This window comes from Plasmodium coatneyi, chromosome 8, assembly GCF_001680005.1.
Source record: "Plasmodium coatneyi strain Hackeri chromosome 8, complete sequence".
Taxonomy (NCBI): domain Eukaryota; phylum Apicomplexa; class Aconoidasida; order Haemosporida; family Plasmodiidae; genus Plasmodium; species Plasmodium coatneyi.
In genome coordinates, this window is record NC_033563.1 from 1,342,676 (window position 1) to 1,370,670 (window position 27,995).

At 39.1% G+C, this 27,995-nt stretch overlaps 3 protein-coding genes across 3 annotated transcripts; 1 reads left to right on the forward strand and 2 right to left on the reverse strand.

The window, feature by feature from the left end:
- Positions 1-347: 347 nt before the first annotated feature.
- PCOAH_00022030 (Uncharacterized protein) lies at positions 348-8,202 on the reverse strand (the record flags this gene model as incomplete). Its single annotated transcript, XM_020059010.1, has 5 exons — positions 348-393; positions 615-867; positions 1,026-4,888; positions 4,934-5,066; positions 5,106-8,202. 5 exons carry the CDS (start codon positions 8,200-8,202, stop codon positions 348-350), a joined length of 7,392 nt encoding a protein of 2,463 aa, XP_019914674.1.
- A 10,155-nt stretch (positions 8,203-18,357) lies between these two features.
- On the forward strand, positions 18,358-18,678 carry PCOAH_00022040 (SICA antigen; the record flags this gene model as incomplete). Its single annotated transcript, XM_020059011.1, has 1 exon — positions 18,358-18,678. One exon carries the CDS (start codon positions 18,358-18,360, stop codon positions 18,676-18,678), a length of 321 nt encoding a protein of 106 aa, XP_019914384.1.
- Positions 18,679-25,227: 6,549 nt separating this feature from the next.
- Positions 25,228-27,897, reverse strand: PCOAH_00022050 (Uncharacterized protein; the record flags this gene model as incomplete). The annotated part of the gene is made up of 2 exons (XM_020059012.1): positions 25,228-27,597; positions 27,685-27,897. 2 exons carry the CDS (start codon positions 27,895-27,897, stop codon positions 25,228-25,230), a joined length of 2,583 nt encoding a protein of 860 aa, XP_019914501.1.
- Positions 27,898-27,995: the final 98 nt, after the last annotated feature.

The window sequence follows — 27,995 nt, forward strand, 5'->3', positions numbered from 1 at the left end:
CACGAGGCCGCGCTTGCCTTAACGGAAGCTGATCAACTGGGGAGGCTCGTTTTTCTTCCTCACGCAATGGCCAAAATGTTCACTCATACTCTTGCGAGGTGGCTCTGTGGCTTTAATTGTGCCCCTTTACAATTTTGTGGCGCCTTATAGTGCCCCCTCGACAGATTAACATCACAAGTTGGGCTAAAAAGAATAAGAACACCGCAATATGAACATGCTGTATTTGTTAAAGCACTGTTCACATGAAAATGGCCATTTGGAAGAGGAAATTCCTCCTTGGAGGAACGTGCCCATTTATGTTTCACGCCCATTTAATGAAAAAAAAAAAGGCAGCATTTCTGCAAATTTTAGTTATAAAAAAACGGCATAAAAACCTTGCCATTGGTGCTGTTTCTACACGGTTATTAATTTACTAAAGGGTGCATATGTGCATGCGCCCGTATGTTTCTCAGCACACCGCTAGGGGGGGAAACATTTAAAACAAGAAACGAGTTTTCTAAAAATAGCCGGAACAACACATGCGACGCATTTGCACATTGTACGGTGAAACAAAGTGCAAAAAAAGGGAAAAAAACCATAGCTGCTCGAGCCTAATCCACTAAAAAATGGATAACCTGTTATCTTCAATAATTTTTCCATTTAGGGATCCCTTCTCATTCTTTTGCTTTGTTGCTTCCTTGAAGTATCTTCTCTTCTTTTTGTTGTTTTTAACTTTAATCATGTATCGTTTGTACGGCTGGCACACGTAGCGGCAGTCATACTTGATCCCGATGTTTCCCTTCTTTTCTCGCAGCAAGTTTCTGCACAGTATGAGGTGCTTCACCATAATTTCCAGGGGGGAGTACACGGGGACCTTCAGGCATAGACCTTCGGTGGGAGGGTAAAAAGGAAAAAAAATTGCATTAAAAAAAGGCATTAAAAATTGTCACTCAAATTTGGCACTCATAATGGGATGAAAAATCCAACGCGCGGTTCGCGAAAACTGCGCAAAATGCATAACGCTTTTCGAATGCACGAATGGTTACCCAGTATGCCCTCGTTGACAGAACTGAACGTCAGCAAATTTCTGTTTTTCGAGAAGAACATGCGAACGAGTCTCTCCTTGTACGGCTTATGATAAGCAATCAGCGAAGTGGTGTCTAGGATACACTGGCGCACGTTCACCTGTCGTGATGTGTTAAAATGGGACAATTTTTCTCTAATCCATAAGAGGGCTAAATACAAATGATCCTTTTTAAATTTTACGTCTTCACTATTTGGCGTTTTATTTTTATATATGTATTGATATATCTGGTCGAAATTTATGTCATTAAATTGGTAATGCTTTTCATTAAAGTTCGAGTCATTACTGTCACCATCGGAGGTGCTATCACTGTCACTTGAACTTGAAAATGTGTGCGCTTTCTTTGAGTACCTCCCTTTTCCAGATGTTCCCTTTCTCAAATATTCTTTTCTATTTTTATTATTGTACGGATTATCGTCCTCAAAAAATTCATACTCTTTGGACAGTTTTTTGTAATGCTGTTCATACTCTTCTTGCAAGTTGTTCGTTTCAAAAAATTCTTCATCGTAATTTGATCTCATGCTTCTGTATATCATTCTTTCGATTTTTTTTTCCTCCATAAGGTCATTATTGTTTAGTTGGGAATTTCCCTTCGAAGTTTCATTCATCGCTATATTGTCTGCTCCCTTCTGTTCCTCCGTTTTGGGGTGATTCGCGAGGTCTGCATTTTTATCATCCCCTGTGCTCGGCGTAAGTTGTTCATCTTCCTTACGCGCTTCTTCCTTTTTTGCGTTGGACGGGTCGAACGGCTGCCCCTTTCCGTTGTCTGAAGATCCTTTCACGGGGCTCTTTTCAGATTCCTTCTTCACCTTGTTATCACCGCTGCTTACGCTGCTCTCCCCCTTGTCATCAGTTCTATCCCCATTACTGTCACTACTTTTGTAGCTACTTCCCGCGCGATGCTCCACTAACTTCTTACGACGCCGTCTGTCACAGCTTCCTAGCGTCTCCTTTCTGTTAATCTTCTCGAGGTTGCCCCCCCTTCTGTTGAGCTTCTCCAATTTCAGCACTATGTCATGATGCCTGTTATACTCCTCGTTGGAACTCTCACAAAGTAGACTATCGGAAGACCCGCAGTCCGTTTTGATATCATCATAAAAATGGTCATCACTTAAAGTATCATACGTTTTGTAACTCATTTCACTGAGAAGATCATCCTCTATATCATAGCCTCCCAATTTTTTACACTTTTTTTTTCTCAAAGAAATTTTTTTAATAAATTTTTTATTCGGCTTCAATATCTCGATCAGCTGTTGCGTGTACAACATGGCAATGTGAAAACTTCCCCTCTCGTTGGTTAACAAATCTGCGTACTCCTCTTCTAGGATATTCAGCACCTGTATAATATTTCCACTGAGAATGCTATTTCGTATGATGTGTCTTGTCTGCAGTGAGTTCACCATTTTTTTTAGCTTATCTTCAGACAGGTACAAATTGACAAAATATTTAGTAATGTATTCCTTATCTGCTGAGTATCCCTTTCCTTCTTTTTTATTTAATTTTTTTAAACTTTCATTTTTAATCATTCCTGATTTTTCTCGTAGCAGAAGCTGAATTCTTTTGTTAATATCTCCTTCACTTTTTCTCGCTTCCTTTTTGGTATTAAAAAAGTTCGTAGCCAAAATATTCAAATCTTCTTTCAAGTTCAGACTTCTTTTACCTCTTAACCGATTTAGTAGTACCGTGTTGGAGTCTTTTCTTACGTTTAATAAATTGCCAAGACTGCTTTTACGCGATATCCATAGTGTATTTTGTAAATTTGCGGGAGGGTAGTTGTATTGGCTAAATTCGTAGCTCTTTAGGATGTTGGCCGTGAGATCGCTGATCGTTTGCTTTTCTACTTCCTCTGTGGGGTCCTCCTTTGCCTGCGTCTGACTCGAAGGGAGGATTTCGCCTCCGGAGGGGGGAGGTTCAACGGTTGGCGGGGCTGCATCGATGAGGGGTGTGACACCCTCTGTGTTCGCATCTACCTTCTGCTGATCTACACCACTCGGACTATTCGGCTTCTCTTCCCTGTTGCTACTTCCCGTGACATCACCCACTGGATGGCTATCCCCTTTCGTGTCATCAGTTGCAGATTTGGGATCTCCCGCCTGTTTATCCTCACCTTCATTTTTATCACTTCTGAGTGGACTGCTTGGGGTGAGGGTCGGGTTGCCCGTTTCTCCCACTTGCTCTGTCTCTTTCGTTTTGTCCCTGCTTTCGCCCTTTCCCTCCTTGTTCAGTTTTTCATACACGTCTAGGTAGTTAATTAGAAATTCGTTAAAAACGTTTTTGTCCTTTTCGTCATTTTGATCCTCCTTGGAATTTTTTCTTTCCATTTTTGGAGGGCTCGTATTTTTCGGTTCCTCACTGCTGCGGGCACAAGTTTTGGACAGAGACTCATCTTCCTTCTGAATGGGATCACCTGTCATTTCTACCGCTTTGCCTTTCTGTTTTTCGGATTCTTCATCATCCTGCTTGTTTTTGCTACTTTGAGCTTGTGAAAGGTGAGTTAGGGGTTCCTCGCACTTTGTTTGGCTGCTTTGAAGACTCCTGCTAGGAGTATCGTCTCTGTTGTGTGTGGGGTCGCACGTGGGTTTGTCCTTCCCTTCTCCCTCTTTTACTTCATCCTTTTTTACTTGGCACTTTTTCGTTTCATCCTTCTTTGCTTGGTCTTCCCCGGGTGCGTCCGCCTGGCCCGCAAAGAACTTATCCAGGGAGTGTTTACTGTTGGAGGACCCCCCGACGCTGCTACCATTGTCCCCCGTGTTTTTATGCTTCTCCATAAAATCCACAAACGATTTATACGTATTAAAATAGCCACACTTTATCAAATGCGATTTAATAACATCAGTAAAAATGTCTTTCTGAATATAAATGGACTTGATGATTTTCCTTTCCTTTTCGCATTCTTCGTAAATCATATTGTAAATATCAAAGTAGAAATTGTTCAGATGAAATTTGATTTTGTCCCCTAGGGTAGTCAATCCAACAGTGGCATAATAATCATACTTGGGGTTCACATTGCAGGCTTTGCCTAGAAACTTCCCATTTTTTGTAAAAAAGGCACTGTTATCGAAATAGTTAATTCCACACCCGATTATGTCATACTTGGTATACCCATTGCTATAACTTTCTAATTTGCTATCGATAATTTTTTTCCCATCATCATTTTTATATCCAAAGGAGTTATATTCCGATCCTGGGTTTTTGTTAATTGTGTAGTTTTTGCTCGTCATGCCTATCACAATTTTGGAGAAATTGGAGCAACTTAATACTTCCACTTCAAAATAGTATATGCTGCAATCTCTGGATGCACATTTATTTACCTGAACGCATGCAATGTCTGTGTGTTTTCCCCATGCGCTATACGTGGCAGTCAGTTTATCCTTACTTACTGTTATGAAATTGGACACATTCGTGGTGTTTATACAGATGCTGTCTTTGAATAGATTGTTAAGGTACACGTATCTGTGCTTAAACTTTTTATTCTTTTTCTTCAGATACAGTTTTTTTTTTTTCTCATAATTGTTGTTACTATGATTGGAATGATAATCGTGTTTGTCGTCGTCTGTGTGTATTTCCCCTTCCGACTGTTCTTCGTCCATAAATTGGTTCTCCTTTCCCCTTTTGCCTTTTTTTTTCCTCTTTTTACTTCCCCCCTTGTGATACGCCTGGTCTTCGCCGTCATCCCCATCTTCGTCCTCTTCCTCCTCCACGTCACTTTCCCCCTCCTCATCTGGAGGATCGTCCTCATCGGTTTCCTCCTCCGGCTCATCATCCTCTTCATCATCACTATTGTCATCATTATCACTGTCATCATTATCACTGTCGTCATTATCACTGTCATCATTATCGTCGTCATAATTTTCCTCGTCCACGTCGAACTCGTCTTCTTCTTCCGCGTCGTCCTCCTCGACCTCTTCATCGTCATCACTGTCGTCGTCCCCCTCCTTACCTTCTTCCTCTTCCTCGTTTTCATCTCCGACGTCGAATTCGCCTCCCTCCTCCTCTTCCTCCTCTGTGCTGCCAACTTCTTCCTGTTCCTCCTCATCTTCACTTCCTTCTTCATCCTCGTCTTCCGACTCTTCTTCACTTTCTTCTTCCTCACCCGAGCTGGACTCTGAATCAGACTCCATGTGCGATCCCGACCCCTTTCCATCATCTCTGTTTTTTCTTCCCTTTTCTTGATTACCTTTTGGCTCATTTTTTCTCTTATTCTCTCCTTTTCTCCTTCCCCTGTTGCCTTCTGTGCCCTTCCCTCTGGAGCACCTTTTATTCGAGCTGTTCGACAAGAACAGCACCGATTTGCAGGGTGTGTAAGAGGAGCTACACAAATGGTTCCTATCAGGGGTGTTAACCAGTTGTTCACAATTGGAAGAGTCCCCCAAGTGGGAATACTCTGCATTGCGTTTGAATGTGCCCCTTTTGTTTCCCTCCTGCATATTTGTTTCCCTGATCACACTGATACACATTTCTTTCTTCGTCCCCTTCTTATTTTCGCACTGACGCGTGAGCACATCCTCCTTGCTCAAATCTCTACGGCTTCCGCGGGGGGGTGCCCCTTTTGGAAAGAACAAACTGTCCAGGCTTTTACTTATTCCGCCGACACACCCTTCGGCAGGTTCCGTACGCATAGGATGCGTGTACAAAATAGTCCTTCCATTTTTGTTATGCCCTTTCGGCAACAACTTAGCTACTGAGGGATATTCCTTGCTTCTACTCTTAGTGCTGTAATACTTCCCGTGTGACATATCGTAATCAGGGAGAAGGACCATCCTTTTTGATGAGACCTCTCCATTTTCGAAATTAACTGTATCGTCTATTTGGTCCACTAGTCCTACTTCTTCGAAAAAGAGCAACGAACGTTCCCCTTTTTTATTTTCCCTTCTGATTAGTATACGCATCTTGGACTCTACAAACTTTACCAAAACGGTTAAGTAAAACTGAACGTTGCAAAGAACAAAGTGCAAGAAGCACAAGTAATAAGCTGCCAGATAGATTATCCGTTCCACTATATGCGTGAAGGTGTACAGCACCAGTTCGACTTTGCGCGATTGTTCACGCAATTTTGATGCCCACACAAATTTGTCAAAGTAGGGTGGTGTCCCTTCGGTTTCATCTCCACCGGGCGTCTTTCCCCATTGGGTGGACGCCAAGGAAGGGTATCCATTCCTACATTTGCATGCATAGGGTGTAGCATTAATAGTGCCTCCTTTGTCTAAAAAAATTATTTCACTCCAGCCGATGATACCAGCGATAGGAAGCTTCCCATTGGCAGGTGCAGATACTAGCTTCTCTGGATAATTTACGGCTTCTGCTTTCCAACGTGTAATCAGTCCAGTTACCTCTCCCCCGACTCCTAGGCACAGGAACTGCCGTGAGATGGTCTCCCCTTTGCCAATTTTGCACTTGTAATTATTATGTTCCATATGGGAAAAATGAGGAGCATATAAATTGGGTAATGATACATTGCAAGGGGAAAACTTCCTGCAGCTGAGTTTGTCGTTTTTTTTTTTTTTTCCCAAAGGAAGATGGCACAGATAACAATTCGCATGATCAATCTCCTTGAGATAATTTTTATCAAAAATAAGAGGGTTGTTCAACAAGGATACATTTGCAGAACACTGAGTTTGAATCTCCAGGTGTTTGTACGGTGGGGCATAAAGAAAAAGTTCCTTCCCCTGGTGCTGTAATGGAGAGACAAGCGCTACCTCTGCCATCCCCAAATTGCAATTCAATTGGACGTATTCTGTAATGATAGCGCCTAACAGTTCGGACAAATCTGAAAAACTGTAACTGTTGGTAGGCACTATATACATGTGAATTTTCCTCCATTTAGAGTTAATAGGGGAATTCATTTCTGTAATTTTGTAGACACTCACTTGGCTATAAGTCCCTCCATATTCACACATGTTATTAGCATCGCATTGGATCTGGCTCAGTACCCCTGATTGTGATGCCATCAATTTCACCTTCAAGACATTACATGTTTTTTTTCCACCTTCTTTCACTCCCAACTGACGGCAGTGATGTGCCGATTCGGCAAAAACAACCCCCAGCATGTACAGAGTATAGGGGAACTGCGAAGAAGAAGCTACGTGTGCGTTTTTTTCCATTTTTTGATTCTCTAAAGAATTATGAAAAAATAAATGCGTCGAATAGATTGATTTAGAGGGCGATTTTAAGTCGTGGCAATCATCCCTTATTCCATTTTTATGCTTTTTCGTTCCCAAAGTGGAGTCCAAATTGTAATTATTTAAAACGGTGCAATGGCAAACACATAGGTGGACTCTTCGTTCATTCATTTTTCCACAACTTCCTTCGCGTCTTGCCATAAATCGGGAGGGCACTCTTCGTCTATGAACACTCATGTTACTTATCACTGTGTTACATGTTTGCAACTTCTTTCGCGTTAGAAGAAAAGTATGAATTTTTTTTAATTTTTTCTCACACCATTTCGACATTGGCATAAAAAATCGTATGAGGCATATTTTTTGATTCGATGAAATTATCCTTTTCGAATATCCGCAGAACCATCTTCTTCTCCATTTTAAAGTAAGTTCCAGTAGTCCACTGAAGTGTCTACTCCGCACGTTCCACGTGTGGGAGTGCAATTCGTATTTTACTTTCTGCAGTTTACTATTGAATGGCGGTCTGCTCGTACTTATAACGTACAGCGTATTTTTATTCTTCCTGTATAGTATTAGACGAATAAGGGGGGATCCTCTTTTCTTCGACATGTTCAGATCAGCGTGATACTCACAGTTGTCACTGAAATGTTTACGTCTTCCATTTTGTTTTTCATTCTCCACGCAGTAAAATAAAGCACCTTGGTTGCTTCTCCTTACATCATATGTAATCCTATCGCAGATTTTGTCCTCTTCCTTCAGTAGCCCTTCTCCGTATGTATTGTGTGATCCTAACATGGTCTCTTCATTGTTCGCTTTAGCATAAAAAATGTACGACACTATTTTCGTATGGGGACGAGAGGTATGAGAACTAACTTGATCATAACTTACGCAGCGATGGCAGTTGGAGGGAGGATAAAGGAAGGATGCCTGTCCTATCCTTTCAGTTGCCTTTCCCCTTGCGGAGAAGCAATTATCTAATAAGATCTCCCCATTTGTGCGCAGTGCGGCAAGGTACTCGGTCATTTTTTGTCTTTCGTCAGGATAGGGGAAGCACAGAAAGGGGAAGTATAATTTTTCTACTCAGTGGGGGTATTCTTTTCACAGAACGAGACAAAAAAAAAAAAAAAGAAAATAAGAAAAACTTGGGAGGAGGGCAAAATGCGATCTATCGATGTGCCAACAAAGTGGAGCATGTTGCAAGTTGCCCTCTGTGTACAGAACAATGAGTGTACACCTCAAGAGAAGCAACCACAGGAATTACAAGCAATGCGAACAAAGAGGAGGAAAACTTTCATATTTTCGCTACGTATACGAATGTATATGCAGGTACATAAGCACACACAAATATACGCAATCATGAGTATAAATATTCCCAATTGGCCTATACTATATCTGTACATTTATCATGGCTTCATGCGCTTTTTTTTTTCCCCCCCACCCTGAAGGCGTCTCTTACTGTACATAAATCATATCAACTTGTGTGGCTGAAATTTTTTCTCTTATTTTCCCCTTTATTTTTAGCTTTTTCGTGACTGGTTTACAGTTGTTCCCGCGTTCTTTTTTTTTTTTTTTTTTTTTCTTTTTCCTTGGATTTAATTTTTACTCTTAGCAGCATTTATCATAATAGGGATTAATTTCATATAAATAATAAGTGAATGCTAATATGCATATCTACGTGTAAAAACTGTGAAATATTATCTTACGGTGATTTTATTATATTCCTATTTTATTTTTTCCTGGGGAGGGTTTTTTTACAAGTAGTTGGCGTATGCATATACATCCGTGCACTTATCGCTTATTGTCTGCACAGGAAAGGAGATAAGGACGGAATGCACACGTATAGCCGAATACTGCGACGGTGTGTGCCCTTTCTCCGGCATGTTTTGGAAGGAAAAATGGATGGAACGCTTAAGTGGGAAGCACCTTATTAGGTTTTTACATTATTACACACAGCAGCACGCAGCGGCAAAATGTTGTACATGTACATATCACAAGGCGCAATAAACTAAGGTAACTCAAGAAGAAAAAAGAAAAAAGCTTACAAAAACCAAAAAAGGCTTACAGAAGCTTCAGCATCCATGTGATGTAAAAGTATATACACGCGATGTGTGCGCATATATTAGCACGTGAAAAAGGAGGGGGGCACTTCCTATTTTAATTAACACGTACGTAAAAATATACACGTATGTGTGAACATATAAACATGTACATTCCCAGTGGTGCGGGGGGGAGGGTAAAAAGGAAACGTATACAGTAGAGGCAAGCTGCTTAAAGGCATGCTGCTGGCATGCATAATTGCAGCGCTTTGAACAAAGGATCTGTGCGCCTCAGCACACAGCTAAAGTGCTGATGAGGGGAACGACGAAATGCAGAACGAGGAAACTACATACAGAAGAGGAGCACGTGTAGGAGTCGATGTGTAGGCATACGTGCGTGCACATGTGAACATATATGTACATACGTAATACTGACAATGTGTTTACTCATATCATTCATCCTACAAGCACAGCACCCTCACGAACAAAATTCCATGCACGTACGAGCGCATTCAGCTCAAAGGGGAAACACTTAAAAAAAAAAAAAAAAAAAAAAAAAAAAAACTCCAAAGTCCCGCTTTAACCCAATAATAGTCGCTCGGTAGCAAGCTCCCTGTACGTAGAGGGGAAATGTAAAACGAATAGATGAAGCACAAAGGGCAGAACGATCCGCTCAGAAGGTGCGGCTTAACTTGCCGTATAAATCTTGCGCTGTAAAGTGTAAGGGGCAAAGTGGAGGGTTAACCCACTGCATGTGCCTTTCCTCTGCATATGTACATTACATACAGGGGTTAAAAGAAGGAAGCCCAGCGATAGGTGCAGCTGAATCGACTGACGCAACGTACTTACAGTTCCGTGATGGAAATAAAACAAATGCAACCTGGGGATAAGTCGACAGTTGGTAAACGCATACATGTAGGTAAGGATGGAACAAGGCATGCGCGCATGTATTGCGCACGAATGGGAAGATATACACATGCACAGATGTATGTATGCATTTATGTAGCAATTCTGAATGGCACTTAATGCATGAAATATAGACTGAGGGCAGCTACGTTATGGGGAAAAGCGCATTTGTGCACATCGAAAGGGAATTTTCACATTTACCGGAGTACTCGCGCCTGGTTACACCTACAATCAATTGCGTGAACCTTACGTTCGGATATTAGTGCGTCAAGCATTTTGTTTCCGCTTGCCCATATGTGTAATATGTGAATATATGTTCCCTTTATAATAGCAGTGGAATGAGCGAATTTCTTTAAGCGTTCTATGTGTGCAGAAAAAAAAAGAAAAAGAAAATACATGAATGTGTAAAGGAGCAAGGGTTTTACGCTGGAAAGAAGGGTGCGTAAATGCTGTATGGGAATACTGTGTGCATTCATGTATACATGCACATTTGCATATAATGCTTAGACGCCCAACCATAATTTGGGAAGCCCTCTATATGAATGAGGAATTGCGTGGAGTGCAAGGAAAAAAAGGAACATTCATAAAGCAAAAACGGATGGCACAATTTAGCGCTACTCAAACGGAGGGGTAAAAACGCGCGGAACGTTTAAGCATTGCCCGAGGGAAAAAATAAACAAAATTATGTTAAGTGTGAGGAACACAGTTCTGCTTCAACGTTGATTTATACATTTCGCTTCGATATGCTTTGTTTCGCAATTCTTTTTTTTTCTCCTTTTTTCTTTCTTCTCATAGGATACACCACTCGAGCATTCCGCTGAAGGAACATGTAACCTGAGAGAGCATTTTATCGAAAAAAAAAAAAAAAAAAGGAAAAATTCCCCTTTAGCAAGATGTGAGTGAAGCATTATTGTCTTTACGTTGTGGATGTAGTTCCACCTTTGTGTGTGCACATGTAGAACGGAAGAACGAACAGCTAAATTAGCCCCTTTCTTAAGGGATTGCACATATGTAAGAATTTATTGTGGCGGGAAAAAAAGAGAAAAATGTGAAACACATTTTATATGCATACCACAAAATTAAGCGTGTTGCAATGTGTACAAAATGGGCACGTAATGATCTCCACATCCTTCCTATGAGGTAAAAGGAAGCGATCATAATGATGGTTAAATGGAAGGGTTAAATATCAATTCTTTTTTTCATGGTACCCATTATTCACGCGAAATTGCGAAGACAACCACACATTCACATAATTATATGGGGGCAAAAAAGAAAAACGGAACATGGCCGCACCAACAAGTCCCTCTTAGTTTTTTTACCATACGCAAAACTACTTGCATACTCAACCAATATACGGAATCCTAATATCACCATGGACCTCGCAATAATTGCTACATACATGTTTATATATTTGCTCATTCCTCTTCCTCCCTCCATTTCCTTCTTCCTTCCCATTCCTTCCTTTCCTTTCATTTCTCTTCTTTTTCCTTAAAAAAAATTACATCCCCTTAAGTAACTAAGCAGAAGGACATATTGCTGACACTATAGCCTACGGAAAATCGTTAGGTTACACAAATATAAATACTTCATTCTAATACACTTACACACGTTCCACTTAAACCCTAAACCCTAAACCCCATAGCTTAAAAACTGAAATCTAAACACTAAAAACATAAAAGCTAAACTTTAAATCATAAAACCTAAAACCTAAACCCTGAATCCTAAACACTAATTACTGAATCTTAAATCCTAAATCCTGAATCCTAAACCCCAAACCCTGAAATCTGAAACCCTAAAACCTGAACCCTCAACCCTGAAACCTAAACCCTGAAACCTAAACCCTGAACCCTGAAACCCTAAACACTGAACCGTAAACACTGCACCCTAAAATCCTAAACCCCAAAACATAAGCCCTAAACCCTAAAACTTGAACAATAAACATTAAACTGTGAACCCTAAACCTTAAACCCTGAACAACAAACATTAAACTATGAACCCTAAACCCTAAACCCTGAACCCTAAAATCTAAACCTAATATCCTAAACCCTGAACCCCAAATCCTCAACCTTAAAATCTAAAACATATATCCTAAAACCTGAACACCAAATACTCAACTATAAAACCTAAAACCCTAAACACTGAATCCTAAACCCTAAAACCTAAACCCTGAATCTTAAAGCCTAAACACTAAACACTAAACACTAAATCCTAAACCCTAAACTCTGAACCCTAATCACTAAACCCTAAACTCTGAAGCCTAATCACTAAACCCTAAAACCGTACACCCTAAAACGTGAAACTTAAACCATGAAAGCTAAACACTGAACCCTAAACCCTTAATCCTATACCCTAAACCATGAACACTAAACCGTAAACCGTAAAATTTAGAGACTAAATCCTGAAGCCTAGACCATAAAACTTAAACCCTCAAAACCTAACCGTAAACATTGAATCCTAAACTTTCAACCCTAAACCCTAAAGCCTGAACTCTAAAACCCTGAACCCTAAACCCTGAACCTTAAAGGCTGAATCATGAACCATTCAAACATGAGCCATTCAAACCTGAACCATTCAAACCTGGAACCTTGCTGTTCACAACGTCACCTTTGTAATTTCACTGTAAGTGAATTCATTTATTTACAATTTCTTCTATAGGATCTTTTATTTAAGGTTAATTCCTTTTTGGCCCCTTGTGCTAATAGTCACCCTGGGACTGCCATTTATTTAAGAGTTTTCTCTATTATGTACAGATAAAATTTGAATAGGAGGAAATGAATGAGGGAAGGATTCATGTTAGGAACAGTTTATATCGAACAAAGAAGTTCCACACAACACATATAAATATTGAAAGTTAATAAGATGGAATGTTCCATTGCTTTTTACCTTTTTGATATTTTTCATTCTTTAAAAAAAATATTACTTCGTGTTGTATGGAGGAGTATCCTCAATAGGGTATGTATACAGTTGAGTGCAGTTCTTTATTGTATGAGTTGCATAACGACACTTATTGCCTCTAGGTATGTGAGCACCCTTTTCTCTTTTTTTCTCCAGAATTTATTGATTGACAATGTGCTAATGACAATTTTTGTCGGTTAGGAAAACTGCATATTTAACAACAGTGCGGTGATTTATATATTTTTTTTTCTTCTGATAATAATTTGTTGTAGATTTTTTTTCTTTCTTTGTGTTAATTTTTTTTTGTTAAATTTTTGATGCTAAATTGTTTGTAACATTAATTTAGAGGGAAGGTATGTGGAGAATAGCTTCCGACCGAGGGAAAAGAAAATATTGTGTTAAGCGCCTAAGTGTAAAATTATAAAAAACATAATGAAATAATGTGCTGTACGACGAAACGAACCTGAAGGATATTCACAATGTTCTTAAAGATGAATTGGGAAATTAAAAAGGGAAGAAGGAAAACGAAACATTCCGCACGTCCGGAAGGAATCAGTCAATAAATAATAAGAAGAATGGGGAAATGTGTATTCTACGTAGAGCCCAGTAAAATATTATTCCTAATTTAATAAATAACCAAATCGTTGAACAGTGTTAAAAATGGCTTCCAACAATAGTGAATTTGACAAATTGAAGAAAAAATGGTTGGACGAAAATAAAAGTGTAGGAACGAGTGACAACGCCAGGAAGGTATAATAGTGTAATATGAATTATTTGTATAGTATGAACATGTCATTTCTTCGAAGTATGTCACTTTAATCCAATGGGAATAAGTACATAATGCACAAAGAACATATATGATTATATTATTTTAATTTGCAGACAGAATTAATGCAAAGAGTAGGAAAGTGGATTCAAGAAATTCTTTCAGAAATGAATAATAATGTACATGAAGATACTGCTCAGAGGCTATGCGAAACAATGGTAGAAGAAAGGAATATAGCAAAGGAAGACATGGAAGTATGCACATTCATTGTAAAGAATTTATATAGAATACAAGAAATGAGTAAGGGTTCATGTGGAAAAAAAAGTGCTGAGGAAGAACTGAAGGATTATGTACGGTGCACAACATTGAACCTATGGGCAGCTTTGTATATATTTGATCACTGTGATAAGGTAGATGTTGTGCATAGTGCATATGATAAAATGAAGAATGTGTGGGAGGACCTGAAAACAGGGCCCAGTCCAGAAGTTCAATGTAAAGAGTGTGTATATGGAGAATTAGAAAATATGATAATATTGGGGAAAATGGATATGTTAAGTGTTAATCTTGGACTTATGAATACGAATCCGAAAGTTATGAAATTAATAAATGAAAACAAAAAAAAGCAGCAGGAATGTAAAGAACAGAAGGATGATGCGGCGAAATTAGCAGCAGGTCTTCTGAAAAATAGTGTTACAATGAAAACAGCAGGTCCAACAACAACAAGAACAGTGAATGGTCACCACCAACATCAACAAACAAAACAAGACAATGTAGAAAGTGCAGAAAACAGTAGAGATAGGAGAGGTTCAGCAGACGAGGGAGACTTTTTAGTAGTTTTCGGTCCAAATAATCCCACAGTAACAGTAACTCGTGTTCCAAGTGACGGGTATGGTTACCATTATGATTACTTATTAATATATATATACATACGGTATATATATATATGTATATATATATATTCTTTTACAAATGTGTAAATATACATATATATATGCTTCACAAAATGTAGTTGTGCGGCGAAAAAAAAAAAAAAAAAAAAAGCATAAAAAAAAGTATTCTCATCTATTCTCTCATTCTCTCTATGTATTTTTTTTTCCCCGTCCTATAGGCAAAGTGCAAAGGATGGTGTAATTCTGTTATTCGGTGAAGATGCAGTTCTTCTGGGCACTGAGCATATGTCGAATGGAGTAACTCCAGCGTCAACAGTAACAGTGCCAACAACAGCAGAAAAGGGGAAGAAACCACAACAGAGTCCTTCACTACCACGGAATGTATCACTAGGCCCCATTGGAGATTCATTTACAGATTTCCTAGTAAAATGGATAGAAAGAAGGGACATTCGGGATGATGATGGATTCGTAATTCTCATGCAATTAGATAGGAATTATTCGTGCTTAGTATATATTCTTTGGAGCATATTAGAACAAAAAAGGAGTACCATGTATATGGAAGATAACTGCCAATAAATGGGAACTCCATTTTTCCCATTTATAGGAAAAAATATGGGATGACCTAAGAGGAATGTCAGAAAAACTAATAGATGTGTTGAATAAAGAGGATGAAATAATAAAAGAGTTCTGTGAGAACGACCTGGAAGATGAAATTCAAATTGAGGATAACCATAAAGCAATATGCAAGAATTTAATGAAAATATTTTATTTTATGCAAGGGTTAAGAACAGAGGGTATGGATGTAGTAAAGGGAAATAAAGAGGAAGAGAAGGAACAGTCCTTCATGAGGTGCATTGTAGGAACTGTAGCCATGTTCAAAGTATTCAAGAAGTACTGCTGGTTCGAAGATTATTTGGACTACGCATTAAGAGTAACAGAACCACAGAGGGCAGCATTGGGGGTTCCTGACAGTTATGGAAAATGTGCATGGATGAATTTCGAAGAAGTAAAAATAGGAACAAAACTAATTGGGGAAAGAGTAGCGAAATGGATTGAAGAGAAAGAATCCGCTGTTGGAGACTATGGAAATCTAAGCAAAACTAATAATGCATCGTGGTGCAAGAATTCAAGGGTTACCAAAGAAAAAAAAAAGAATAAGGAAAAGGGAGAAAATAGAGCTCAGGAATGGACAGAAGGGAAGGAAATGAAGGAAGTGCAGGAAGTAGTGGAAAAAGGAACATATATAACAGGGGAAAGTCAGAAGAATTTATTGCTTAAAATAAAGGAAGGGAAATTGCAGGGTATTAATAAAATTGAAGAGGAAATAAACAAAGAAATACAGAGACAAAAAACCCCACAACCAAGCATCCTCCCAGGAGAATGTGCAAGTGCAAATTTTGAGGAGGGGGAGGAAGGTATACTCCAAATTTGAAATATTTCCTCCTGTTCAAAGGGAGTATGAATTATTCATGTAATATTCCTTATGGTAATGGTAGAATTAAATATTACAAGAAGATGGATGCATGAATGTATATTGCATTTATATTTTTCCATTAATGTACAGCACAGTGGGATGAGCTGTTCACGAAGTTCTCCAATAATCCAAATAAGAAGAAAGATAGTAAGGACTATGAGTACAGTAAACTAGAGGTGTTGTTTCCTTGGTGTGATGAAATTAAGGATGAGGACAAAGGTAATGTGGGCAGGTACCAAGAATTTTGCAGAGTTCTGTTAAAGAACTTACTGATGGTGAATAATAACCCATATGATTGTGAAAAAAATAATACAATAAATACAGGCAAAAGGAAACCGTGCGTAGGGAAATGTGACTTACTGAACATTTGGTTAATGTATGTGAGAGATCATTGTGTTCCGAGTGAAGTTATTAAGTATGTCTTCACAGGAATGCACAGTATGAAAGATACATTACCAGGTACAGAGAAATATGCAAACTGTGCATACCTGTCTATTAAGAATCTGTGGAGGGATGGCAACGATATGTTGAACTTAATAATGAAATGGATGCAAGGGGGGAAATGTGGGAGAAAGATGGACGACGTAGACACAAAAGGATGGTGTAAAGGAGGAGGGAATAAGCTCAGTAATGTAAAGCTAAGTCGCAAGGATAATACTAATTGGGATAATAATGCAAATGCAGAATTAAATGATTTCATGGAAGAATTGAAGGAAGGATCTGAAATAGTGCATATATTGAAAGCGGATCAAGGAAATTTTCAAGATAAAGTTGGAAAAGTGAAGAGGAAGGTAGAGATGAAGAAGCAGTCTCTCTTAGATTCTGGTCCACCACCCCCCGCCTCCGACGGTAAGGAGGAGAAGGGGGGTGAGGGAAGTCAAGAAAAAGGAACAAAAAAGAGTGAGTCAGAGAAACCATCACACACAGTACAAGTACCAGAGAAGCCACCACCTGCCAAAGTTCCTAAAGCATCGAAGGACCCTGTACAGAAGCAAACAGGTAAGGATACAGCATCTCCTAAGGTGGCAACTCCCAATAAGGAGGAATGTAAAAATAAAGTAGAATTGAACAGTTTCTGATGAAGCCATTGTATGTATTAAAATTCTGTAAGGTGAAAGTACTCAAGTTGATAGTAATACTAATATCCCAATAGTGCGGACGACAACTGGAATAAGGACACAGGGATCATGCCATATGGGGAGAGTGGGAATGCCATGTAGTAAATCGGGTACTACTGTTTATAAACACTTCTTTTACTCCTTTCACTGCAGATCCTGATGACAAAGGGGAAGAGAGTTCGGAGGGACCAGGTTACCCGAGGGAAGATACTGTGGACCCACCAGCACAGGAACAGGCCGAGGATCCTGGTAAGGGTGTTACTAAGCAAGATCATCCCGTTAAACCTGTTCCTGCCCCTGCTCCTCCCCCAGAACCACGCTCCCTCCCTAGCAAGGCAAGGGAGGCAGGGAAGTTAGGGGTGATGGACTCCTTCCTTCCATACCTTCCTTTGGTTCCTGTGTTCCTTGGTACTTCTGTTATATGTTATCTCCTTTGGAAGGTAAAAGAAAAATAAGGAAGAGATAAAATAATAAAAGAAAGGAAGAAAAAAAAAAACAAGAAAAAAAAAAAAAAAAAAAAGAAAAAAAACAGAAAAAAAAAGTGAATGAATGAATGAGTAGGGTGTGTTTGTGACATTTCGCATTTAGCGTGCGGAATTTAACATTTAGTTTGCGGGATTTAGCATTTTAGGGGGTGTGTGTGTAGGATTTCGCATTTGAGGGGCGTCTATGTAGGATTTCGTATTTTGGGGTGTGTGTGTGTGCAGGATTTCGCATTTTAGGGTGTGTGTGTAGGATTTTGTATTTTAGGGTGTGTATGTGTAGGATTTCGTATTTTAGGGTTTGAAGTAGTAATTGCCGTTGCGTGAACAAGCATTTCACACCCGTATTAAAGAAACATTTTTTTCCCTTTGTTTTTTTTTTTTTTACCTTCTGCTTTCAGTATTATTCCCTACCCAGTAAAAGCAGACGTTCCAGAAGAGCACATCAAGTACGTGGTCCTCGAACTTTGCAGAAACAAATTATCCAAGACGTAGAAAAGGATGATCCACATGAATATACCTTAGTAAAAAAACGCAAACCACCAAGATCAATACCAAAGAGAAGGAGGAAAAAACGGGTTCCTGGTCGTCGTCGTGGTGTACGTCGCCGCATGATTATTGATATTCATTTAGAAGTGCTAGACGAATGTCAGAAAGGGGACACGAAACTCGTTCAAGAGGACTTTTTTGAAATTTTGGTTCAAGAATTTATGGGATCTGAATTTATAAAACAAGAAAAGGTTCCTAAGGATGATGTCCTTGTGGAACAGGTTCCAAGTTCAGATTTCGGGTTTAGGGAAGAAGACTTTGTTTCTAAGGAAGATGTTCCTATGGAACAAGTTTCTATGTTTGATGGTCTTAAGGAAGGTATTCCTGAGGAAGAGGTTCCAAGTTCAGATTCCGGGTTTAGGGAGGAAAGACTTTGTTCCTAAGGAATGTGTTCCAAAGGAAGATATTCCAAAGGGAAATGTTCATATGGAACAGGTTCCAAGTTCAGATTCCGGGTTTAGGGAGGAAGACTTTGTTCCTTAGTAAGATGTTCAAAGTTAAGGTTCCGGGCTTCAGGGTGTAGTAAATATTTTTTCTTTTTTTTTTTTTTTTTTTTTGTGTATTGCATGGAAGTGTTTACCGTCATATGTAATTAATATATGCGGAGAAAAAAAATTTTCACTTCATTTTGATTTGTTTGGTAAATTTTTTTAATGAAGGTCCAATATGTTAAATTTTTTTTTGTTATAGATTTTTATCTATGTTATTTTTTTTAGTCTTAATAATTTTTTTTCTTTCTTTTTGACGTCCAATCAATGCGCATATTTGAAAAAAGTTCTCCAAATTGTGCGCGGGGATTCGCGCGAAGGTTCTCGGCAAGGTGCGCAAAAAGAAAAAGAGTGTTCTTAAAAGAAAAGAACTGCGTACAAATAATTTACCATGTCACACATGTGTGCGCTTCTTCTCCTCCTCCTCCTCGCAAAAAAAAAAAAAAAAAGTGTCTTAAAAAAAGAATGTTCTTACAAAAAAAAAAAAAGAAAGGAAGTGTGTGTACAATTACGCAAATTTTTTACCATGTCACACATGTATGTGTGTATACGAAAAGAATCAATATTATGAAGAACAAACACTGGCACAACAACAAAAAAAAAAAAAAAAAAATTAAATTGAATTGAATAAATTCATAATATTAAAAAAAAAAAAAAAAAAAAAATTGTCATTTTTGCTCCTTACATTGTATACATTGTGCGAGCGGTGTTATTTATTGTTCCATCCCAGGGGAGGAAAAGGAAACATTACATGCTTAATCAATGTAGTATGGTATGATAACGTATGTTCTTACGACGACCTGGCATATTCGTCCTTCCTCTTCTCCTGCTGTTGGATGTTGCTGTAGTAGCAGAGTATGGAGCAAAGTATTCTGTGTTAGAATCCTCTACTGAATTCTCTATTGAACCGTCCGTTGAATCGTGCGTTGAGTCGTCAAATGTTGAGTCATCCAATGTGGAAGATACTGATGTTGAATATTCAGTAGAACTGTCAGTTGGTGCTTCAAATTTGTGACGTCCCATTGATGTTGCTGTTGTTCTTTTTCTTTTGCTTCTGTTTCTATTGTTTGGAAAGTAGTTATGGACCCAGGAGGGTAGTAGATCATACTGAAATAAAAAAGGGGTTGTGAGGGTGGATGGAAGGAAGTAGGTGGGGAGAGGGTGGAAGAAATATGTATTATATATATATATATATATATATATATATATATATATATATATCATATATATATCGGTATATATGTGTATGCGTGCACAACGTGGCCCATTATTTTGCACTTAGTGCTTATTAAAACATTATTGTAAATACAACAGTATTCGTATATTAATAACTTTAGCTGTATCTTAAATAAAAAGAAAAGAACTGTTGGTAATCCTATTGCTGCAGCAGAACCACCGCGAATACCAATAGTGGTACTGCTATCCATTCCGGAAGAGGCAGGAGCAGCTCCTGCTCCTCCTCTTCTTGCTGGTGGTCCACCAGCAGGGAATGGTAGTTGTTGTTGTAGTAGTTGTATTGTTCTTGTGTACAAGGATTGTTGTAGTAGTTGTGTAATTGTTGTTGTTACAAGGATTGTTGTGTGTAGTTGTTTGTTGTTGTAGTAGTTGTTTGTTGTGTATGTTTGTGTGGATATATTTCTTCTGTTCTTCTTCTTCTGTTCTGTTGTTGTTGTGTTTGTTGTGTTTGTTGTGTTTGTTGTGTTTGTTGTGTTTGTTGTGTTTGTTGTGTTTGTTGTTACAAGGTTGTTATAGTTGTTTGTTTGTTTTGTTTTGTTTGTTGTTGTTTGTTGTGTTTGTTGTATGATTGTTGTGTTTGTTGTGGTTGTTCTTGTTGTTACAAGGATTGTTGTAGTAGTTGTTGTGTAATTGTTGTTGTTGTTGTGTAATTGTTGTTGTTGTTGTGAATATTCTACTCCTCCCTGAGTTTGACCTCCTGCTTTTTTTCCTTAATTCTGAGCTCCTTCGCCTTTTTTCCCTTGGTTTTGTGCTCCTGATTTTTTCACGGGCTGGTCACCTGAAAAATAAGTATGAAAGAATATTTTCACTGTAACCCTGCTTTCTTTTTCTTCTTTTTTTTTTTTTTTTTTTTTTTTTCTTTCCCTTTCTTTTTTTTTTTCATCCCTCCTTAGACGTCCTTCCTTCCTCCTCCTTAGACACCCTCCATTCCTTCCTTCTAAGAAAGGCTTCTTCACTTCTCCCTTAGACCCTCCTTCCTTAGACCCCCCTTCCATAGACCCTCCTTCCTTAGACCCCCCTTCCATAGACCCCCCTTCCATAGACCCCCCTTCCATAGACCCCCCTTCCATAGACCCCCCTTCCATAGACCCCCCTTCCATAGACCCTCCTTCCTTAGACCCCCCTTCCATAGACCCTCCTTCCTTAGACCCCCCTTCCATAGACCCCCCTTCCATAGACCAACTTTCTTCCACCCCTAAGAACCCACCTACCACCACCCTAACAAACTTCCCTCCCACTACAACCCCTAAAAAAACCTTCCTTCCTACCACACTTAACAATATTTCCTTCCACCATTAGCCACCAAACAACCCACGTACCACTACCCTAACAACATTTCTTCGTACCTTCCTTCTTCATCAAGATGATGATGATGATGATGAAGTGGTGGTTGTGTATGGAATAGAATATTCGGTTGTTGAGTTATTGTCGTCGTCGTCGCCTGAGAACCTGTTCAATTCTCTCCTAAGAGACCTTTTCCTTGTTCCATTCCCAGAGTGGTTACGCTTATTAAGGAAGAATGGTTTATACTAAAAAGAAAAAAAGAAAAAAAGAAGGTGTTATGGTTGTTATGTTGGTGGAAGGAAATGTTGTTAAGTGTGGTAGGTGGAAGGAATGTTGTTAGATGGGTGGTAGGTGTTTTATGATGGTGATGTTGTTGTACATACCTTGTAAAAGAGGAAAGAAACAGTTGTTGGTAATCCTACTACAGCAAGTCAACCAGATACAGCAGACACAGCTGCTGCTACACTACCACCTGACCTTTGATCAGCATCACTAAAAGAACCACTACTACCAGCTTGATTTGGATTGGGGTTTGGTTTAGGTTTGGGTGGACATTCGGTTGGGTTTGGTGGTGTGTTACATTCCAATTTCTGTAGCTCCTTTTCACAATATTCTTCTTTTATACTATTGAACCAGGTACAATAATCACCACCTGCATGCTTCTGTCCTGTTGCGCAATTTGTCTCCACAGTTTTACATGCTGTTTTAATTTCCCCCATGTGAGATTCATACTCCTCCTCGCACGCAGATCCATAGGTGTCATAGTGACCATTGAGTGTTCCATAGTCTCTATAACAATCATACACTACTTTCCAATAATTAAAAACATTTTCGTCCATGTCCTTGTACATGATGTCACATTTATGGTCACTCTTGACGCCTTTCAATTCTGCGTAAATTCTTTTCATAGTATCTGAGAGGGAAGTAACACTTACATCGATGTATAATTCATTACCTATCGAATAGTATAGGAAGTAGCAGGGTGCACTATATGATGCGCCATCCCCCATTTTTTCAGATACGGAGTAACAGGCATATGCAATTTCCCTATCATGACCTTCAAGTGCAGAATGATTTTTCAATTTTTTCTCCAAATCATAGACGAACGTTACGTCTTTACAGTTTGCCGCGCCTTCTTTGAATGTACTATACATTTTCTTTGAAGGTAAAGCACCCAGGTGTTCCTCCTATAAATTCAATTAGTAAAATATATACATTCCTATGTATTTTTCCTTTTCATTATATTCATCATAATGTATTACATGTACACTGTTACACATTCATTTTTAAAAGAAAACAAAGAAATGAACCTTCCGTCCTCCCTGTACTTTCGTCATTATAAACGTGTACCTGCCTATAGGGTTGATTCGTTCTATAAATGTTCCTTATATACTCCTGTGGAATGTGTACATTTATCCATATTTAGTAAGGAATGTGAACTCATAGGATAAAGGAAAAGAGATATAATACAAGAAATTATGTAAATTATATACACGAGAGAATACATGTATTCCCATAATAATACATTCTACATCAAGCACCACCTTCTATTTATGACTGTAGAGCATGCACAAATTTTCCCCCTTTTTTTCCCTTACAAAAAACATACTATACATTACTGAATTTACAAAATATACATCATGCCATGTGAGCCCCTCCTTTTCCTTTTTTAATTTACAACATGTACATTAACTTCCTCTTCTTTTCTTCTTTCCTCCTAAAAAGTATACTACAGGTAATCGATTTACGCAGGGTTTACACCCATCCATTTCGGATATCATCCCTTTTGAAATATATATTATATTTTACAAATTCAAACTCCCCTAATTCTTTTTTTCCTTCTTCGATAATATTATAATACAAATAGTTCATCTCTGTACTAAGCGTGCACTGCAATTCTTGGCTTTTATTCCTTCCACCTTAATGCTTATATTCCATGTACTAATCCTCCATATTTCTTCTACCATGCTCCTATTTTTTCCTCAAATAAAGGTTTAAACTTCGCATTCTCCCCTTTTTAAAGGAATATGTATAATGTCGCAAAGCCATCAACTATGTATATAGGCAAAAGACGTAAGTTGAGTTCGTCCACTAGGAGTTTAGAGTTACACGCCTCGCAGCTTAGGCTTTAGCGTTCACGGTATAGGGTTTCAGAGTTTAGGGATATCAGAGTTCACGGTTTAGAGTTTCAGGGTTTAGGATTTAGGGTTTCGGATTTAGGGTTTAGGGTTCAGGGTCTAGGGCTTGGGATTTAGGATTTTAGAGGTTCATGGTTTAGGGTTTAGGGTTCAGGGTTTTGGGTTTCAGGGTTTAGGGTTCAGGGTTTTGGGTTTCAGGGTTTTGGGTTTCAGGGTTTAGGATTCACGGATTAAGGTTTCAGGTTTTAGTTTTGACGGTTTAGGGTTCACAATTTAAGGTTGAGGGTTGAGAATTTAGGGTTTAAGTGTTCATACCTTAGTGTTCACGTTCAGGAGGAAGTGATCTGTAATGCAAACCTCTCTTGGAGCATTAATACACGAAATACATTCTTTCAAAGAGTAAAATCATAAAGGATGGACCCTAATGGGTGAAAATCATAATGGATAAGCCTAGGTAGACAACCGTAAAGGGTGAAGAATAACCTTAAGTCTAAGGCTTAAACCCTGAATCATAGACCATAAACCCTGATCCTTAGAAAATAAAGCCTCAAGCCTAAAGCCTGAAACACTAAACCGTGAACCCTAAACCCTGAAGCCTTAAGCAGTTAACCCTAAACCCTGAAACCCAAAACCGATAACCCTAAACCCTTAAGCCTTAAGCCGTGAACCCAAAACCGTGAAACCCAAAACCGTGAAACCCAAAACCGTGAAACCCAAAACCGTGAAACCCAAAACCGTGAAACCCAAAACCGTGAAACCCAAAACCGTGAAACCCAAAACCGTGAAACCCAAAACCGTGAACCCTGAATACTAAACGCTAAACCCTAAACCCGAAAACCTGAAACTCTAAACCGTTAACCCTCAAGCGTTAATCCTAGGCTGTGAACCCTAAAGCATTAATCCTAAACCCTAAACCTTGAACCTAATTCCCACTTTCCCTTAGCCCAGATACAATCTTACCCTTAGGCCGGATCCAGTCTTCCCTTAATTCAGTCCCCACACCTATTCCCTCAACTCGTAAACCATCAACCCCTCCTTTGGGCGAAATACTCTGAGTTATTCCTCGCGATTATTTATTCTCTAGTGTTGTTGAAGCATGTATTTGGGAGGAGGATGGTCCTGTTCGTAGAGTAGGATGCTACTTCTGTGTGGATAATTTTGAAGGATGAGTTAGTTTATCGGACTTTTAGCACAAGGAAAGGGGATATATCAGCTTCTGCTTTAGGAGCACGGTGCAGACACACACACTGGAATTTCTCTTTCGATGAGACGTGTATTTATGTACACATAGCATAGGTATATAACCATCTGTACATACCATGCATGCTACTGAAAAAATTTTCACTTTTCTCCTTTTTTTCCCTTCCCGTGTTCCATTTAATAAGTGCGGGTTAAAAAATGTGAAGGGAAAAAATAAAAAAAAATGAAATAAGCCCCCCCCCCGCCCAGAAAAATGAATGTTCCCAGGCGGAGGTGCTTAAATGGTGAACATGCAAAACGGGGGTGCACCATTTATAACTTTAAAAGTATAATAAGACAAAATAACGAATCGATAAAATGATGCGGTGTAGTTCGAAAAAAGGCAAGGGGCAAAATATGTTTCCAAAATTTGATTCCCCCAAAGAAGGCCAAAATCGCAAAGATGGGAATTCTAAATGCGATCTCTATTTCTTTTTCACTCTATTGAGTAAGCTATCTGGTGGATGTGTGCCTTGTAGTTCCACCTGGGTGGTGCTTAAAATGGTCGTCTGGATGTTCAACCCAAATTACGCACACTTTTCTCCTTCTAAACGTTAAAGGTACCCCTTGCATCTCCGCGTGAGGGAGCGCGCGCACCATGATTAGGAGATCTGTCCGATTGGCTCAAGTCTATTGAACTAGCAGATTCCGATGAGTACATTATATTTCTCTCTGAAGAGGAGCGACAATGTTGGTTAAAATCGATTTGCGAGTGTGCATCCGTCATTGTCTTGTTGCCCATTTTGTCAGATTTTTTTTTCTCAGTCATCACCCTCCTTTCTTTATATCCCCCACTTTTTGTTGACTTCTTCACACGGAAGGAACCATTTCCCGCACCGTTTTTTTGAGACATGGATGAAACACTGCTGGTTTCAATTAAGGAAGATGATGATGAGGAGGCGGCCCCTTTTTCCTTCTTTTTACATTTACTTTTTTTACCGCGGATGTTTAGGCGCTCCTTGATACCTCCCAGGTTGATGCTTTGCACGGCCACTAAAAGCGAGTGGTATATTCTAAGGGCAAGGGATAGACACACGAAAAAGAATTTGATAAAAAATGGTAACAGCGGAATTAATGCAGGTGCGAGGATAACCAAAATGGCAATTATGGCAAATTTCCTGATGATATTTTTGATCCGATTTGTGTAATAATTAACACATTTTTGAATGTTAAATAGGTAGCAAAAAACCTCAAGGTTACAGTTGCATGTATCGCTATCAGAATTTTGAGCAGCTTCTGGTTCGGCGTCATGTTGAGTTATACTGGGTTCGACTGGCACTTCTGGCTGTATTACGTCTACCACGTGTATAGTCTCTTTTGAAGTTAATAGGAAGTCCTCCTTGGAACACTCCCTTCCATTCGAATCACGAAGAATTGCCTTACACATGGTTTGTATTTCTTTGTTTATTAAAAATTTGATAATAAAATAGAAGGCGTAATTCTTGTTAGCATCAATGAATGCGTTTACAGGACTGATAGGACCAAGGTGAGTGGCCATCTTCCCGGTGTCCTTATCTGTGCAGATCACATGGCAAGAAAAGTTTGCGCCCACATTAGCACTGTTGTTCCAGGTATGCACAATTAGGACACAATCCTTCGACTCTGACTGATTAGAGGAACAATCTTTGGGAGTCGTAATATGAGTAATGGTGGCCGTCGAAATTGGCCTAATTTCATAAACCTCCAGTGCACTCGTTTCAAACTTAATTTCAACAGAGTGATTTCCATTAAATTTATATTCAATGAACTGCGTATGTGCAGCTGTCTTTTCGTTGTAAAAGACTTTATTATCTAAATCGTTGGCATCGACCTTTTTATGATTGTTGTTAATCTTATCTTTCAAATGGTCAGGCAAAGCGGATGGTTTGTATATCCTCGTCTGTGGTTCTGATGCATATACATTTTTAATTTTATATTTTGAAGCCCCATCTGAATCCATAGCTGCTTTGTGCGCATCATAATATCTTTGAAGGTTTACAGAAATGCAATGCCCAGGGGGGGCACCACAGAAGTTCCCATTAGCTGCTCTCCATTTAGTTAGAGACACGCCAAACTTATCACATGTTTTGCCACTCAAATCGAAAAGATACTTAGGCATCATGAGAGCTTTTCTCAAACAGGGATGAATTACGTTACATATTCCATGATAATCACATCCTTTCAGAAGAGGGGAATTTTCCTGTAACCCACAATTCCTAGTAACATCGCTAGCTAAGACATCTATATCGTTCACAGGGGAAGAAGGAATGAGAATATAATCATTCGACAAATTGACTAACGTGTTTTTCCCATGAAATTCACTCCTTAGAAGTAACCACAAGTCGAAATAATCATCCCTAATTTCAGTTATAGAGTCATTCAGTTCATATTTCTTTTCCTTTGTGACCAAATCATACGTCTTATTTAAAACACTGCTGACGTCATCATAAGAATATTCCTGCACAGTTATTTCAACGTGGGTATTAAATATTGGTGGATAATCTATATCATACACAGCATAATAGGAGAAGTCCATAATGGCACAGTGCCTACTGTAAACGTTGGCCGATTCGGAAAACATGTTGAAATAAATGCACTTTAATTTTGCCCTCTTTATATCTTTATTATCCTTGAACAGGTTGTACGACTGGCATGAGCATGATTCCCCCTTTATGTACTCAAGAAAATGAGGTGGGAAATCTCCATCTGGGTTGTTCATTTCTTCTATCCTCCGTACGTTGCATGTGGATGTGTACTTCTTGATCTGCCATTCTGTGTATTTTTTAAACTTCTGGTGATTAAACACGTCCACTACTTCTGTATATTTGAAGGGGATGTCTTTCATATATTTCAGGTAATACAAAAGGGTCACGTAATCTCTTCGAATAGTTAAAAAGTATCCTTTTCCATCCGGTCTTAGCACCTTCAATCGTAATACCTACAATAAAATGGGGGGATACACCCAGGGGATAATACACACGTAGGAGCTTCTCCTGAGCGAGCTTTCCCTTTGCACGCTTCTTACACTCACCGAGTTGTTCGAAACGTCTAACTCCCCAAACGCAACCATTCTACATGTTGAGTCGTCCGACGAAGATGTGCACACTTTCTTTTTAGCAAAGGAGTGTGCCACCTGGATGAAAGACGTACTCCTGCTTCCATCCTTCCGTTTGTTCCTCCAAATAATTGCGAAGCACAGGAGGACGACGAAATAGTGGAGTGCCCACGTGAGTTTCATTTTGTGCGAGCGCTTCTTTTCCTCCTACTTTTTCACTTAGTTTTACGTTCTGTCATGAGGGGGGAGGCTAAGGTAGATGGACTCTTCGCGCGTGCGCA